This window comes from Acomys russatus, chromosome 22 (genome assembly GCF_903995435.1).
Source record: "Acomys russatus chromosome 22, mAcoRus1.1, whole genome shotgun sequence".
Classification (NCBI taxonomy): domain Eukaryota; kingdom Metazoa; phylum Chordata; class Mammalia; order Rodentia; family Muridae; genus Acomys; species Acomys russatus.
The window spans coordinates 147,661-163,509 of record NC_067158.1 but is presented as its reverse complement, the minus strand read 5'-3'; the positions used below and the strand labels follow the sequence as shown (position 1 = coordinate 163,509).

The 15,849-nt window shown below is 37.7% G+C and overlaps 1 protein-coding gene and 1 pseudogene across 1 annotated transcript; both read left to right on the top strand.

Annotated features, from left to right (window-relative positions):
• Nucleotides 1–1,628: 1,628 nt before the first annotated feature.
• On the top strand, nt 1,629–11,274 carry LOC127205491 (leucine-rich repeat transmembrane protein CCDC168-like). The gene is given in 10 exon segments (XM_051164692.1): nt 1,629–2,784; nt 3,716–3,992; nt 7,326–7,402; nt 7,405–7,647; nt 7,650–8,506; nt 8,509–9,485; nt 9,487–9,583; nt 9,586–10,632; nt 10,634–11,127; nt 11,129–11,274. Coding segments are annotated over 10 exon segments (5,352 nt in total). The 3' UTR covers nt 11,256–11,274.
• A 20-nt stretch (nt 11,275–11,294) lies between these two features.
• Nucleotides 11,295–14,486, top strand: LOC127205490 (leucine-rich repeat transmembrane protein CCDC168-like; annotated as a pseudogene).
• Nucleotides 14,487–15,849: the final 1,363 nt, after the last annotated feature.

Below are 15,849 nucleotides of genomic sequence, written 5' to 3'. Positions count from 1 at the left end.
GTTACAACTCACATGCACTGTTTTCTTATTTCCAGAGTTAAAACCTTTTCAGGAAGAATAACAACCACTTACTCATCCAATGACTTTGCATTTCAAGGAAGCCATTTTTGTGAAAGTCACTCATCTTCAGGTGGGACCCAGGGCATCTTTGTCAATGTTTCACAGGAAAGTAAAGAAAATTTTCATATGCCACAGAATAGAATCAGAAAGAGAATATCAAGCAGTACAATTTTCCTCTAATAATTTATTTTCAATAATGAAAACAAACAGTACAAAAAACCAAATCTCCTGATGATCTTAGTTTTGAAAACACTTTTAAATTTACAAGAGATAAGGATCTCGATGTGACACCATGCCCTTCTGTGCATTTACTTCTTTCTAGCAACCAAATTAAACATGTGGAAGAAAATATAAGAAGAAAAACCCCTGTGAAACCCAGAGCTATGCTAGTAAGGAACGGTGATTATCTGCACCACAGATCTCAGGAGCCATTGATTCATAATCAACATCCTAAAGAAATGGTTACTCCTGCTGAAGCACAAGATACTTTCCTGAACCAAAATGTTATACAGAATGAAATGGTTCCTGAACCACAGTTTACTAGCCACACCCAACAATTTATTCACATCCACAAAGAGTCAGTCAGCAACCAGCGTGGATTTGCTCAGTCTCTAGATTTTATGAGAGTGCCATTTTCTAACAGCACACAAGACTCCTTCCAGACCCAAGATATACATCATAAAGAAAAGCGCCAACATTTCATTCACATGCCATATATTGCTGAAACACAAGGACATCGAGTCTGATGGACATTTCAGTGATACCCAATATTCCCTTTATTTTAACGACCCAAACAAGAATAATCATTTAGTCAAAGGGCAAAATAGTGTTTTCCAGAGTACTGACTTTCTATCTTTAAGTCCAAATTCATTTGCCAAAGCATACAATTCAATGTCTCTCTGCCATTAAAAGGCAGAGAAATATAAAGATAACAGACAATGAAAGAAAACTAAATCTTAAAGTTCCATCTCTGAAAGCAAAGAAAATATCACATTCACAGGTATTTCCAATCATAGTATGACACACTTTAGAAAATAAGATTGAATTAAGATGCAACAAAAAGAAAATAATACAGCAAAGGAAGATAATGTCAGATATAGCTTTGCATCTTATTTCTGTATCTAAGCTTATCACTCCCCATGTTAAGCCACCTGCTGAAGGTCACTCCAGACTTAATAAAACATGAACATTTTTTACAGGAGCAAAATAGGTCACCAGATGCAAAGAAAATCAATTATTAAAGTTCTACTAATAGAGTAAGCTTAGGTGTTATTGAAAACTTAGAACAGTCATTCATGGTCAACACTGATGAACTAGAAGCTCCTTGTTCATTACCTGAAACAAATGGAGAGATTAAGGAGTCTAGTGAGGCCTCAGTTCAGCAGACATTTGATCTGAACATTCCAAAGCATGAGGGGCTTTCAGAATCTTTGCAGAAATAGGTTTCATTTCCCAAAATAGAATTGAACAGAAGAATGAAAGTACAGAAGAGAATACAGCATATAGAGAATGTAGATGAGTTAAAAGACAGTACAGCAAACACACAAAGGTACTTTTCAAAAGAAAAAATGCAGAAAGCCAAAAATTCAATGGACATCCTTTTCAACTTTTCAGGTATCAATTTACTTATTTCCCTGGGATCCCCAAAGCATGAGAAAAATGAGCTAAAAGACATAAATCTTCAAGTGACTACAGGAAGCACAAATCTGCAGGAACACAAACCATTAATGACCAATATTACAGGATATGGTAAACCAAGTGACAATGAAAAGTTGGAATGTGACACTAGAAGCAATGAAAATAGACATCAACATGAAAGGATGTCAGATACCTCTCAAAAGACCATGCAGGCTACCATTTGGGAACTCTTTGATACAGAACTATGTAGCAGATTAGAATCCAAGGCAGACACAACAATAATAAATTCTAGTCACTCTGCACTAAAGCAAGAGAAACTACTAGGTGAAAAGGAAACAAAGGAAGTAAAGCATACTGATAACTCCATAGGTAGAAAGCCACAAGAGCGTGACAGAGAGAAGGAAAAAAGAGAAAAAGCTCTACCGCTGGCAGAAGATTTTAGAGCAATTATATGTCTGAAGCAAAAGGAAAAAAATGCTCAATTTGAAATGAAAAAGATCCATTTGGAAAATAGAATAATTCAAAGCAAAGAAAAAGTAGTACAGTCACAGACTATTTCTACACAGAAGGTATGGAAAACTAGATCATATCCTCTGACAGGTCCACTGCAAGATGAGAAATTAAAGCAAAGTACAGACAAACCTACAGACAAAGAAGAGATTGCACCTTCAGTGCAAGAGAACTTGCCCATTGGTGAGTATTTAATTAAAATGACAGAATGTGGGGTCCCATTTAGTGGAAAGCCCACAAAGACATTGGATGGTCACAGTACAGAAGACAGAGAAGACTTGAAAAAGGACTTATGTGCAATTGCCACAAGACCTTTCAAAACCAGGAAAAAAACATCAGGAACAAAAAATCCACTGGAGGAGATTAAAATGGAGAAAGAAATGCTTCAAGCAGAACCTTTCAGAGAAGCAGTTAAAGAGGTAGTTGACTCACTGAGACTGGGTTCGTTTTCAGGTGCAAATGTGAAGAACAGCACCTCTACAGAAACAGAGCTCCAAGGTTCTGTAGAGTTAGAGTTGTGTCCTCCAACATCAGAAAAGTTAACAGTGGGAGACTTTCTGAGCCAATCAAGAAAGAGTAATGTTCCAAATAGCAGGAAAGATACAAGGGAAACTCATTGTGGTTTTACCCAGAAACCTTTCTTGTGGTCTTTAAATTACTGCATGCCTGTTTTGACTTATTCTAAAAAAAAGAAAGGCAAAACGAAATTCACAAATATAAGAACAGTGAAGCTCAATATGAATAAGGTGAAACCACCAGCTTCAAAAACATTCAGTATCACAGGCAATAAAAAGAAGACAAAATTGGCCATCAAGGCCAAGTTTAAAAAGATAAATCAAGGGGCTGGAGAGATGGCTCAGTGGTTAAGAGCGCTGCCTGCTCTTCCAGAGGTCCTAAGTTAAATTCCCAGCAACCACATGTTGGATCACAACCATCTATAATGTGATCTGATGTCCTCTTCTGGCCTATAGGTGTACCTGTAGGCAGAGCACTGTATACATAATAATGAATAAATAAATCTTTAAAAAAAAAGATAAATCAAGCTAAACCATTTTTATCTAAATGTCAAAACACTGTTTGCTTATCTATCCATAGCAGAATGCAGGGAATATTCTGTCATGCTCAACTAAAGCACAGAGAACTAGCAAAGAAAACATGTGTTGATTATGTTGCTGAAAGTAATGCTTTCTATGATAGAAAAACCTTCAAGAAGAGAAACAAATTCCTTTGGTACAGGTAGCACTTCAACATGGCCAATACCTGCAGGCTGATGCAGATCAAAGCAAGGAAGCTATCTGCAATGAGCCAGATCCATCACCTGTTTCTTTACATCAAGAACATCCTGTTAACAGTCAGAGTGTAAAGTGCAAAAAAGATTCTTTGCAAAGCACTTTGGAGGCCAGCCTACAAATGGATCCCATAGTATCTAAAGGATTACAGAAAGCTACCTAAACAGAAAATGGCATCAACTTCCCTGTGGTTCCTAAAATTTTATCTCCCGAAACAGGGAACTCTTCACCTGGTGTATTTACAAACGTGACAGATGATGACTTAGAATTTGATGAAAACTCTGAAAGAGAACTAGATTCATATCCTGTAGAAAAAGACTCAGAGACATCAACAAACCTGCAGGTGACATTCCTGCAGTCTTCTGATTCTGTTACAAAATCCTTTGTTTCTAGACTGAAAAGGAAGAAAACAGCACCAAGATCAAAGAAGCAGACACCAGTGAGTCAGAGACATAGAGCAATGAGGGAAATACCATCACAGACAGTTAACTTCAGGTACAGCAAAAACAAAAGATGCAACAAAGAAGTGAAAGATTCACAGCAAAAGGGTAACATAGCAGGTATCTGTCTCAATGTCATTCACTCCAAGGTACTTATTTTGCCCAAAAAAAACACATTAGAAATTCAAAACCATGGACAGATAAACAGAGAATAAGAAGACTTGGTTATATGCAACTAATGCAAGAGAATTCACCAAATGGAAGAAATACACACTGTCCAGGTTCTGCTGATGCAAGTAGTTTCTCTAGAATGAAGAAGTATAAAGAGGAAAGAAAAGAGAAACCAGAAAATAGCCCTGGCCATATATTTGATATGTATCAAGAAAAAGACCATGACCTTGTTAGATCGGACAAACAACTGAACCCACTAGGGAGAACAACCACTCAGCTGCAACCACAAACACCTACAGAAACGATTTCATGTTGCACAACATGTCCTATCCCAGGTGAATTTCAATTAGAAATTCTAGAGGGTTGCTTCAACGTGTTCCCTCTCAAGTTTGGGGAAGTCAAGGACAAGGCATTATTTGGAAGAAAGCGTGATCTAATGAAAGATGACACAAGAAACAGGCTGAAGACAGTGAAAAGGAAGAAAAGAAACCATTAGTCTCATACTCTAATCCAAATCATTGTGGGGAAATTAAATGTGACTTGATCAAAATGAAAGGCAGGAATCAGGAGAAAAGAGTTGCAAATGAAACTTTCTTTTTGTCAAATGTTGCACTGGATGTTAACATGAACAGCAAAATAGCAACAGGAGAACACCCACCAAAGGAAAAAACACCCCATTCTACACAAATGAAGCCAGAGATAATGTACCATGAAGAGATGGCTGCTTCAGATGCCTTCAAAGAAATTTATATTCAGGATAAAGAAGAAAAGGAGAATAATGATAATGACACACTATTAAAGTCACTCCTACAGAATAGCCAGCATTTTATATTTTGTTCACATCAAAGCAGGGATCCAACATCTCAAAAATTAGCAAAACAAAGAAGGAGGAACGTCTTGTTCAGTGAGAAACAAGATCTGACACAGCAGAATCAGTCAGAAGATACAACTTGAAGAGAATATGACATGTATACATCAGGTTCAAAGCTTGTTATCCTAAAATCAGAAGAACCACAAATAGATAACACTAAGACTGACAGAACAAAATATAGCAGCCCAGCTGATGAGATTCATGCACAGGAACTGAATAGTTGGGATAGATTGGAAAAAGAAAGTCTCCTACAAGTAACCATCCCAGAGTCTTTGACTATCTCAACCCCTAATGTACCAAGATCTAAGAGGCAGAGCACGGTGTCTATAAGCAAAGCTTTACAAGGTAAAATGTGTTCAACTTGTGTAGCTATGAAAGGAAGAAAACCTTCTGTTTCAAAGGTATTGACTATTCCACAACGTAGTCATAGGAAAAACCTACTTCTAAAAACCTTGAAATCACAGATTTCTGAATTATTAATAAATTCTTGTGTCTTACCCGATAATCTTAATGTAATCAAATTGAAAGACCCAACAGCAGAGAAAAATAAAAGATTGTTGACCCAGGAACTGGAAGCACCAATGTCTTTGGCTTTCTCCACATCTATATCTAAAGAGAGAGAGAATTTAAAACTCATGAAGAATGGAAGTGAAATGTGTACTAACTATCTTACTGTTAAAGCAAGTAAGTCAGCAATCTGTCAGACACTTATTACCTCAGGTGTTGGAACACCAAAGCAAAGTAAAGCCTTGTCAGGTTCATCCTTAAATGCCACCTTCTTTTCTCATATGCCTGTGTCTCTTGATGTTAACACAAGTAATGGAATAAAAGATAAAGATCCAATGTGCACAATGGGATTTAGTAGTGAGCTTTATGGCCAGTCAGTACATGAAGAAAGAGCTTGCAGTACACACTATGCCAACAAGGACACTACGTCAAATGGCACCAAACACGTAAAAGGTCAAGGTGATGAAGAGGACTCATTGACTTCCCAAGATTTCAGTTTTAGTTCCCAGAACAAAACAAGGCCTAATTCTGTGCAATCTGTTTTACAACTAATTTAGCAACACGTCCAGAATTAGAGAGAGCTCTATATCATGAGCAAGCACAGCTAGTTAATATGAATAACCTTCAAAGCATCATGGTAGGTGTAATGTCTCCACTTCTAAATACAGAGGAATCTCAGACTGGCTCCATACCATATAACAATACCTGGGATGGAAATTCCAGGAGAAAATGTGACTATTATGTTTCTGAACAAAAAGCATGGACTAAAAAGGACTTTACAGCTCTGGAACCTTTACAAGAGTCCAGCCCTATGTCATCTGAATACAAATGTGATAGCTGCACATTAGAGTTTCTAAGCAAAAGAGATGTGAGTCCCAGGGCAATACAAGCTTCAAAGTTGCTTAAAATTTCAAGACATTACACAGGAGTGCACAGGAAGAAAAGGCACTATGAAAATAAACACCAGTTGAGAAAGGTGGGATGTGTGAAAGAGGGACGGCTTCATGCTGCTGGAGATACTGTGAATTGTCCACTCAAGTTCATAGCTGATGAATCATCACTTGATATAGCAGCAAGGGCTGATTTTTATAGCAGAATGCCTCAAAAATCTTTGGCAGAAGGAAAGGCAGAGTTACAAGCAAACTTAGCCACAACTTTCATGGGACCTTACAATTTTTTTCATACACTTTTTGTTTGACTTTAAAAGGCAAGTAAACACAGTAAAATGTCAGAAAATGGAATTATGTTGAATCGGAAAATTTCGACTATGAAGAAAAAGAAGCCACCAATTTCAAAGATAATTAAAACAAATGGATACTTTATCACAAACCATAAGAAATTAAAGAGCAAAAATGAAAGCCATATGTATGGCTCAGTGAAAAAAATGATATACTTCAAAGCACTATTCATTTCATATTAACTACCTCTAAGGGAAAAAATAAATCCAAATCAGAGGTAGATTTGGGAATATCAAAGTTTACCCAAACACAGCCAACACATGGGGAGTCACCAAGTGAAGGCATAGCAGAGATGACAAAAATGGCTGACAAAGGTGGTTCCAACTTGTTAAAGGGAGGTAAACTACATGCTGGGCAACGTAGGGGAGAGAAGCAAAAACTGCTAATAGAATCTGTTCTGTTTTATACAAACAACTTATCAGTAAATGCACATTTCATAAAGAAACCTAGATTTGGGGAGTCAGAGGAAATGCCTTTAAGAGAATATTTACCTTGAAGAAATCAAATGTTTGAGAGCAATCCAGAAGTTAATGTCAAAATAGAAAAAAAAAAAAAATGCAAGTAAGCCTGGGAAATGCATTTTCAAATGTGGCGATATCAGTGAGCCAGCCAATAATACTACCAAACATGGCGAAAAGGAAACTGGTCAGTCATCAGTTTTAAAAGAAAAGTTTCCATTTAATTAACAGTAATTGTCACTTCCATTGCCAGGCATTTAGTTGCTTCCACAGAAGTGAAAAATCAGAATGGTAGCATAAGAGTACCTAACCTGTCAGCTCAGAAAGGTATCCCTTCACAGCTACTGGAGTCAACAGAGTCACAGTCACCTCATGATGAAGGCCTGGCTACTGTAAACATAACTGAGACACAGGACTTCAGAACCCGAGAGATAAAAGATAATGATGAGGTAAATAAAGATATAAGTCATCATATAATATATGGGATATGTATGGGAAATCTGCAGAAGGAAATTGCCTTTTGCAAAAGGACAAAGAAAAAGTGAAAAGGAGTGTCCAGCCATTCAGAACAAATCAAAAGAGACAACATGATCCTTTGAATCCGGAAGTATTTTCAGCTAACACAGTGCACCACAAGGACATCATGCTTCAGAAAACAGCTATTTATTTAATAGATCAAGAAGGAAATACAAAAGTTGGAGAAGACTTTAGTCAAGAGGTTGTTCTTTCTTCTAATGTACATGCTCTTCAAACTGAAAGGCAGAACAATGAATTTAAAACAGGTTGGAAAACAATGTCCAAGTCTTTTGCCCTGGCAAAGAAACAGGAAAAGCCTGCTATCTCAAGACCATTATGGAGTTCTTATGCCAGTGACCCTACCTATCCTGAAACTGTAAGACAGAAAGATAAGACAAAAATATCAAATGTGAAAAGTGCTATGTGTACCAAACAAATAAAGCTGAAGGCAAAGAAAATATCAGTTTCTCTACTTCTTGGACATGGGGACAGAAGCAATGAGAGAAAACTGAGACACAGTCTGCAGCACCAGAACAAATTGGAGCTGAGAAGAAATGTACAAAACCTAGTGATAGAAGCTAATTTTGATTTAGGGTGCTTTACATCCCCAGTTCAAAAGCTTACCAGAGTAAAACTGGAGAGAGGCAAGATGAAAGAGAAAGAAAACACTCTTCCCCAGACAGTTCTGGAGAAGCCATCTAGCCCAAAGCAAGCTGCATGGTCAGGATGCAATGACGTACCTAGAGAGCTAGAAGGAAATGTTAAAGGAGCACATGACCACTGCACTCTCAAGGCCATCACCAGCAATGTATGCAACAATTTCGGGTTAAGTCAAAACACACTGGTAAGCTAGAAGATTTACAAAGAAAGATGAACTCTGAGTTAACATCCCAGAAAGATGAAACTGATGACCTTGGGCTAGATACCTCAAGAACTAAAGGAGGAGCAAATGTCTACCATGACCCACAAGACAGTCTACAAGAGGAACTTCCTCTGAAGCAAGGGATGTGGACACCAGGAATGGTTCTCCAGCCTATGAAAAAAAAATCTCATTTCAGAATGACAAATGAACTCATAACAAAACAAGACATCAAACCATTAGGTCGACAGAAGATAAAGAAACTGCAAGTAATGGATAAGCCATTAGATTCAAAGGAATCATTGCTTATTCCTGGGCTTACGGTACAGCAACAAAGTCTTTTCACAGATTCTCTCCTGGGGTCTATTTCCTCTCCTGCAACACATCAGTCCCATACTGAAGATCCAAAAGAAGACATGAAAACATGTGAGAAAAACTTAAAGAATTCAACTCAACAGCTGAAAAAACTCTCAAATAAAGAATATATTTCAGAAATGGGTTACGTGCCAAGAAGTATGGAAAAACTACTCTTGCTTTTTAAAGAACAGGAAAAGAGAGGGAAAAAAAGTGGAGGGGGTAAAAAAATTGAAATAACAGAAGACATAAAAATGAGAGCACAATTTAGCAACACAATAAAGAAGAATGGTATGTTCAGGCAAAGATATGGGACAGAGCCAAAAAGTATGGCCACATTGTGGAGACAGCAAAAGTGTGTACAAAGGATGAGTCTAGACTACGTTTATACATAAAAGCTTATAAACAAAAAAACATCTTTCACACAAAGTGTCCTGTATCACAAAAGAATGAAAATGAAGGTGAGGAAGACAACTTCTGGAAAGATGCTTAACATTACTGCATATATAACCCATAGCTACAGAAAGGAGCTAAGACATAGCATTAAGACAGAGAAGGAGCTGCTCCAAGGGAAAACTGGAAATTTTACTTTGGAAGGGTTTTTGTGCTTCTGGCTATATTGCATCTAAAGTAAAGAAGCTTACGGAAGCAAACGAGAAGAAGGACACACCACAAAACCATATATTCCTCCACAGATAAGTATGAAGAAAATGAATAAAACTAAAATGTTATCTGTGCCGCCTCTTGATAATTCAATATCAAGCACTATCAGAAAATCAACACAACATACTATAAAGCAAAAGGCAAAAAAAAAAAAAAAACATCAAATTATTTTACTAGATATTATCTCACAAAATAAAGATCAGTTAATGACTGGCCAGCGGGTGGAGGATCTGAGATATATCAATGTCCATGGCCATTTGGAAAAAGAAGCATACTGTGCCATGTTTCCAGACACTGGAGAAACTGATTACAGTAGGATTGAGGCCCAAAGGCACAGAGCAGGTACAGAATTTGAATTCTCCACTGCACAAAGAATAAAGCAAGGAGTTGTTAAAGACTCCATCAAACATGTGCTTTCAGTTCCACTCAGAAGAGGAGGACCCATGAAGATGAATACTTCGAGTTCCAAAGGACATGGTATATACTTCATGGAGCTGGATACTTTCCAGAAAAAGGCATTCAAGATGCAAGAACTTCTTAAACAAGAAAGTACTTCCTCCAGGGTAAGTTTGGGACCTGCTGCTTGCCCAGTTAGGGAGTCCTTTGACTTGGAAAATATTAAGGTAGCTTAAAAAGTGGGAATGTATCATAGCATAAAAAATATTTCCCATCTGTCTGGAAGAGAATGATTAAGGAAAACTGACACAGAACTAGGTTCCAAAGCACAGGCATTTCTTTGCACAGATCTACATGACCGCCAGAAGACAGGTACAGCTCAGAAAGACTATACAAAGTCAGGTCACAGGGCTAGAATTGTTCTGAATTCTGTACTTTGCCACAAGAGGGCTTCTCTCCACTTCACACCAGGCTTGAGGACAGCAAGAAAAGACAGTGGTTACAATGATGTAGGTGCCAAAATGGATCTCAAGGGAGAAGAAGAGGCAAAGCCATCTGACGGTCAATTTAAATTAAATAAAAAGAAAGTGGACATTTCTGAAAACTTGAGGGCAAAACAAGTGGCCATTTTTGCTCAGAATAAAGAAAAAATTCTGGATTTTTTTTTTTTTATCTTGTGTATTACAACAACTTCAGGCTGAAAATACACAGAAACAAATCTCTGCCAAAGCCGCTCTAAATTCAAAAGTTATTAACACAGAGATAGAAAAAGCTTCAAGTGCAGTTAACATTCTAAGAAATCAATCTCCACATTCAGAAGGAGTTAACCTGCATGCTAAAGGAGGAACAGATTGCCAAGAGAGTGCATGGGAGGCTTTCCCAGTGTCTAACACTCACCCTTTGGTGGATACACATAGGATTACATCACTGCAGGTAAAGAAAGCTTTAAAAGCAGTAGATAATCACACTTTAAATACAGAAAATAGAGAATGGAAAAAAAGGATAAAAGAACAAAACCAGCACCACCTGCCAGTATCCCCCAAGAATTTGGAGGACCATTTATTAGGCTTCCAAAACTATTCTTATGTCCAGCCACAATTAGAGCTTGAGACAAATGAAGCATTGTCAGAGATAAAGGGAATAGACTTGTCATCTAAAGAGTATTGGGTATGAATGTAGACGAGGGTGGATTTTCCCCTCAGTTAGTCCAGAGCAAACAAAAGAACAAGATACTGTGTTGCCTTCAGAGTCAGGAAATAAAACTATAAAATGCCCACTAACATAAATTATCTCCAATGTAAAAATGAAACATAAAAAACTAGTAATGAACAATAGTACCGTGAGTCAGAGAGAAGGAAGTTACAAACAGATAGAAGCAGAGGTATAGACCTAGAAGATGACAAAAGAGAAGTGCAGAAGAGCTATACTGTCAATCTGAAAAATAAATCCAGGGAGTATATCAGCAGCACTATAAGCCATGTTCTTCCTCCAACAAAAGAGGAATCTCAGACCAAGACTCAGATAGTCACTCCCACAGCGAACAACTACCTAGCCCAGGAAAAGCTTAAAAAGAAACTAGAGTTATCTACTACAAAGCATAACTTTCAAGGACAAAAATTGCTTCAAACAAACATTCTTGATTCATTGTATGCCTATATTCCTATTTATCCTAAAAACCAGGAAAGTGGATTCATAGTAACAAACCTGAAACCCAAACAATCAACTATGAGAATCCCAGAGCACCCCATTACAAAGATACTTAGTATCATAAGATGTGGTAATTCAAGCAGTGAGAACAAACAAATTAGAACATGGCTTCAACAAACAAAAAACCATGGCTCCAAGTAGTAAAAATGTCTCCCCAGAAGTCATTATGAGAAGTATCTGTGTTTCCATGATAAGTCCACCTCACAATGAAGGAACAGTTAAATCAAAACCAAACCCAAGTAGGGAAAAGGGAATCTGTCATTCTAAATTCCAAGAGAAGTTACCAGATGCCAGAAAAACTAAGGACATCATAACAGGTGTAAAAGAACTGAATTTTCCAATCCCATTGCTGCAGGAATCTCAGCCCTTTGTGGTGAATGATCCAGAATTGCAGAAACTTCCTGATGTAAACCTTGAATGTGAAATAGAAAAGAACTTATGTATACAAACAAGAGAAGGGGTTGATTCAGGGAATGATGACTTAAAGGTTATACATGAACTTGACATGAATACCACTGAGAAAGAATAAATACGAAAAGACATTCTAATGCCCCCAGAGTACCTATGTGAAGATCTAAAGGACACTACAGAAACTCATTGGAGAAGAGCTGTGAGTTTCATCTCCAAGTCTACAGCCACTGTCTGTACACAGCCTCACTATTTGATAATATGGGAGAGTGTCCCTTTCTTTCCAAGACAGAGGAAGCTGTTTCAGTAACACTTCAAGATAAAGACAACGAAAGCACATCACTTGCAGAAAAATTGTTTCCCATTTATAAAGCACTTAAACGTATTTTTGAAGATCCTGTTGAAAATAAGATCCCAAACCAAGTTCTTTCTGAAATACTGGAGCAAGTAGGAACCTACAAGTCTGATGATGCAAAGGTATCTCCTTTGCTGCAGAGTCCAAACACATCATCAAAAATACATGCCACATTGCTACACACGCCTCTTTTAAAACAGCTAACTCCAGAATTAAAAAAATAAGCTCTCTACGCATTTAATTTCTAAAGCACTTGAGATAAAACTGAATCAGAAACCAGAGATAGTGAACATATCCTTACAGAACTATAACTCTCACCCCAAAGGGCTATTTCGGAAGATTCCAATTGCAGGCTTTATCTAAAAGATATAAAAATGGATTTTAGTTCTCCAAACGTAAAACATGCAAACTTTAAAAACAGTTACCAAGGAGATTTTCCTCTTCTCAGCTTGGTGAAGACATCAACAACTAATGTTTCAAGTAGCAGCAAGATGGTCATGACAGAACCAAGAGGCATCAAAAAGCAAGAAACCATAACTTCATTAGCAACTTTGAATAATCTCTGAGTCACATTCTTCACAAGTTGTCAGAGAAAAGGATGGCCTTCTTGTGCACCTTTGTACAAAAAGACTGGAGATACAAACAATGGGCCTTCCCAGAATTACAGAACAATCTTATTCAAGGGCCTATGCCCAGGAAAAATCAAAACCCGTATTTAAGTGTGTCCATTCTGCCCCACAAGGACCAAAACGATCAAACAGAGTTTTAGTACTCTTTGACGAAAAATCTTTTTCTGACATTGACTGTGATTTGCAATACAAATACCTCCACTCACTCCCTAAACCTCCTTTCACTGTGGTCTCTAAGCCAAATGCACTTACCAAACACACTTCCAAGTTAAGCACTGATTCCAGCTCAAAATGTATAAAAGTTGAAGTTAGTAAGGAAAGTACTCCTCTTTCCTTTGACAAAGAACTTGTTTCTTTCCCAAAGAAAAATACACAAGAAAGCTCATTATCCTCCAGAAAATTCCAGGAGCCTACTAATGTACATGCCTTTCACTCTGGTCTACAAGGTACAGAACAGAATGATAGAATTCTTTCAGATTTAAATGTACAGCTAACACCAGGAAATGATAAGCAAAGTTATGTATGGTTACAAGAAACCAATTCATACAAACATTCTGTTTCAGGAACTCAGCAAAATACTGCTGACTCAGCTGATTCACATTCATGAGTGGCCTGATGTCCCTCTAGACACTGAGACTTCAACTGAAGTGGAATGTCCAGCTCCTGAACAAACTGACAGCGAGGATTGTGTGTTTTTAGAGAGTAATTTCTATTTATCTCAGGATGTTGTGTTTGAGGAACCCAAAGACATATTGGAATATATCCACAAGGCCAATAGGAGGAAATGTAGGTCAAACTCCCAAATGCAGCTTTCTGACTCATGGTCTCACAGTTCATCCAATAGTATTGAAATTGAGTCTACATCATCTTCCAAAATGTTCAATGAAGAGAAGCATTGGACTATGACCAGGTGGAGCAGACCAAGCTACTCTTTAACTTCCTCAACAACAGACTCAAAACATAAATTGAATCTCAGAAAAAAACATGACAAGTCTCACATGTACCCACAACCCAAAGAAAGAAGGGAGGTTAAATCTTATTTATGGAGAAAGTCCAATGTCTACTGGGATTCAGATTGCAGTCATTCACATGGTGAGGAGAAACGATCATGGAAGAAGAGACTATATCATTATAAATCAAAAGAGCCAAATGCACAAGAGCTAAATGCTCATTGGCAGAATATCAAATTCTATTCAGAAAGAAGGGAAAACCAGCCTTTTTTTATGCCTGCGTACCAGCAGATTCAATGGATATTATCCCCCAAATCATTCGCTGGGTTATTCCCCAAAAAATCTTACAGAAGAGAAAGTTCAAAATTCCTCAAGTGGCAAAGATTTCAAATTCTTGGAATCTATGGAATTCATTCAAAAAGGTTTTGGGATCACTTGCAGCCTTTAGTAAAATCTGGTATGGTTGATATCAACTGCACATGGATTCTCCTGAATTGAAAAACTGCTGCTACTGTGATATTCTGTGAAAATAAAATAGTAGACCAGCCATGTTTTCTTGAGCAATGGTAGGTCCTTACTCGGCTCACGTGTTTCATGTCTTGGTGGATACATGCAGTTGTCCTTGGAGGCTGGGGCAGGGCATAGCTCTGTTTTATCCTGCCAGGTAAGAGCTCTTCTTCCTTCAGTTGATGCTGCTTCCTCATAGTCCTAGGGAGAGAGGTTCACACACCAGAAGCCCTTTTCCCACCCACTCATGGCTGAAAGGTGAGTGGGAGGAATAGTCAATTGTGGGCAAGATACAGAATAGGCAGCTGAGAAGCTGTTTGAGATAGTATTAGGAGATCCACACTGTCAAACAGCACAAAACCCACATCAAGTATGTGAGGTCAGACCATTGAGTTTGACAGCCAGGCTGAATACCTTAATGATTTTTACAATTGAGATCTCTGAACACTCAAACACAAGACCATTAACCGCATTCCAGACCAACAGACTTTAGTGAAATCCTCCCCGTCCATATCTCATTCCACTTCTCTGACATTAGAATTTTGAAAAAATCCTAGCTACATCAAATTTTGGTCCATAAATATTTTTATTATGTATCTGCATAAGGGCTTTTAAGATGACAATATCACTGTCACATCTAAAAATACCATAAATGATTTCCTAAAATCCAACTAGATTACAGTATTGACACAAATAAGAGCTGTCATCTTGCCTTAAATTTCTGGTCATAAATGATAGAGGAGAAAGAACTGAGTGATTAGGTGCATTACAGTGGCTGTTCTTAGTTGTCACCTTGACTACATTTGGAACTAACTAAAACCCAAATGCTTAGGTACACCTAGGAGGCACTTTTTCTTAATTAAACATATAAAATGGAAAGATCCAATTTAAATGTAAGTTTTTCTGAGGTGGGAAGACACACCTTTAATCTGGGCTTCTCTCTATTGGCAGCCTATGTAAAGGATATGGAGGAAGAAAGCTTGCTTTGCCTGCTTGCTCATGCTGGCAAGTCCGTTTCTTCATTGGCACTAGAACCTACTTATCTGGGATTCCATAGTATACTGAAAAGCAGCTGAGAAATCCAGCCTCATGGCCCAAACAACTGCTGGATTCTTGGTAGACAGGCATTGATGGACTAGTGTGGCCACAAGCCTGTTAGCCATTCTAATAAATCCCTTTTCTAAATAAAGATAGGTAATAGATAGATTTATTCTATCTGTTTATTTAGAGAAGCCTGACTAGTACATTCATGCATGATGCAGAACTATGTAAAGAAAACTACAAAAATTAAAAGCAAAATTAGATACAAAATACAAAAAATTA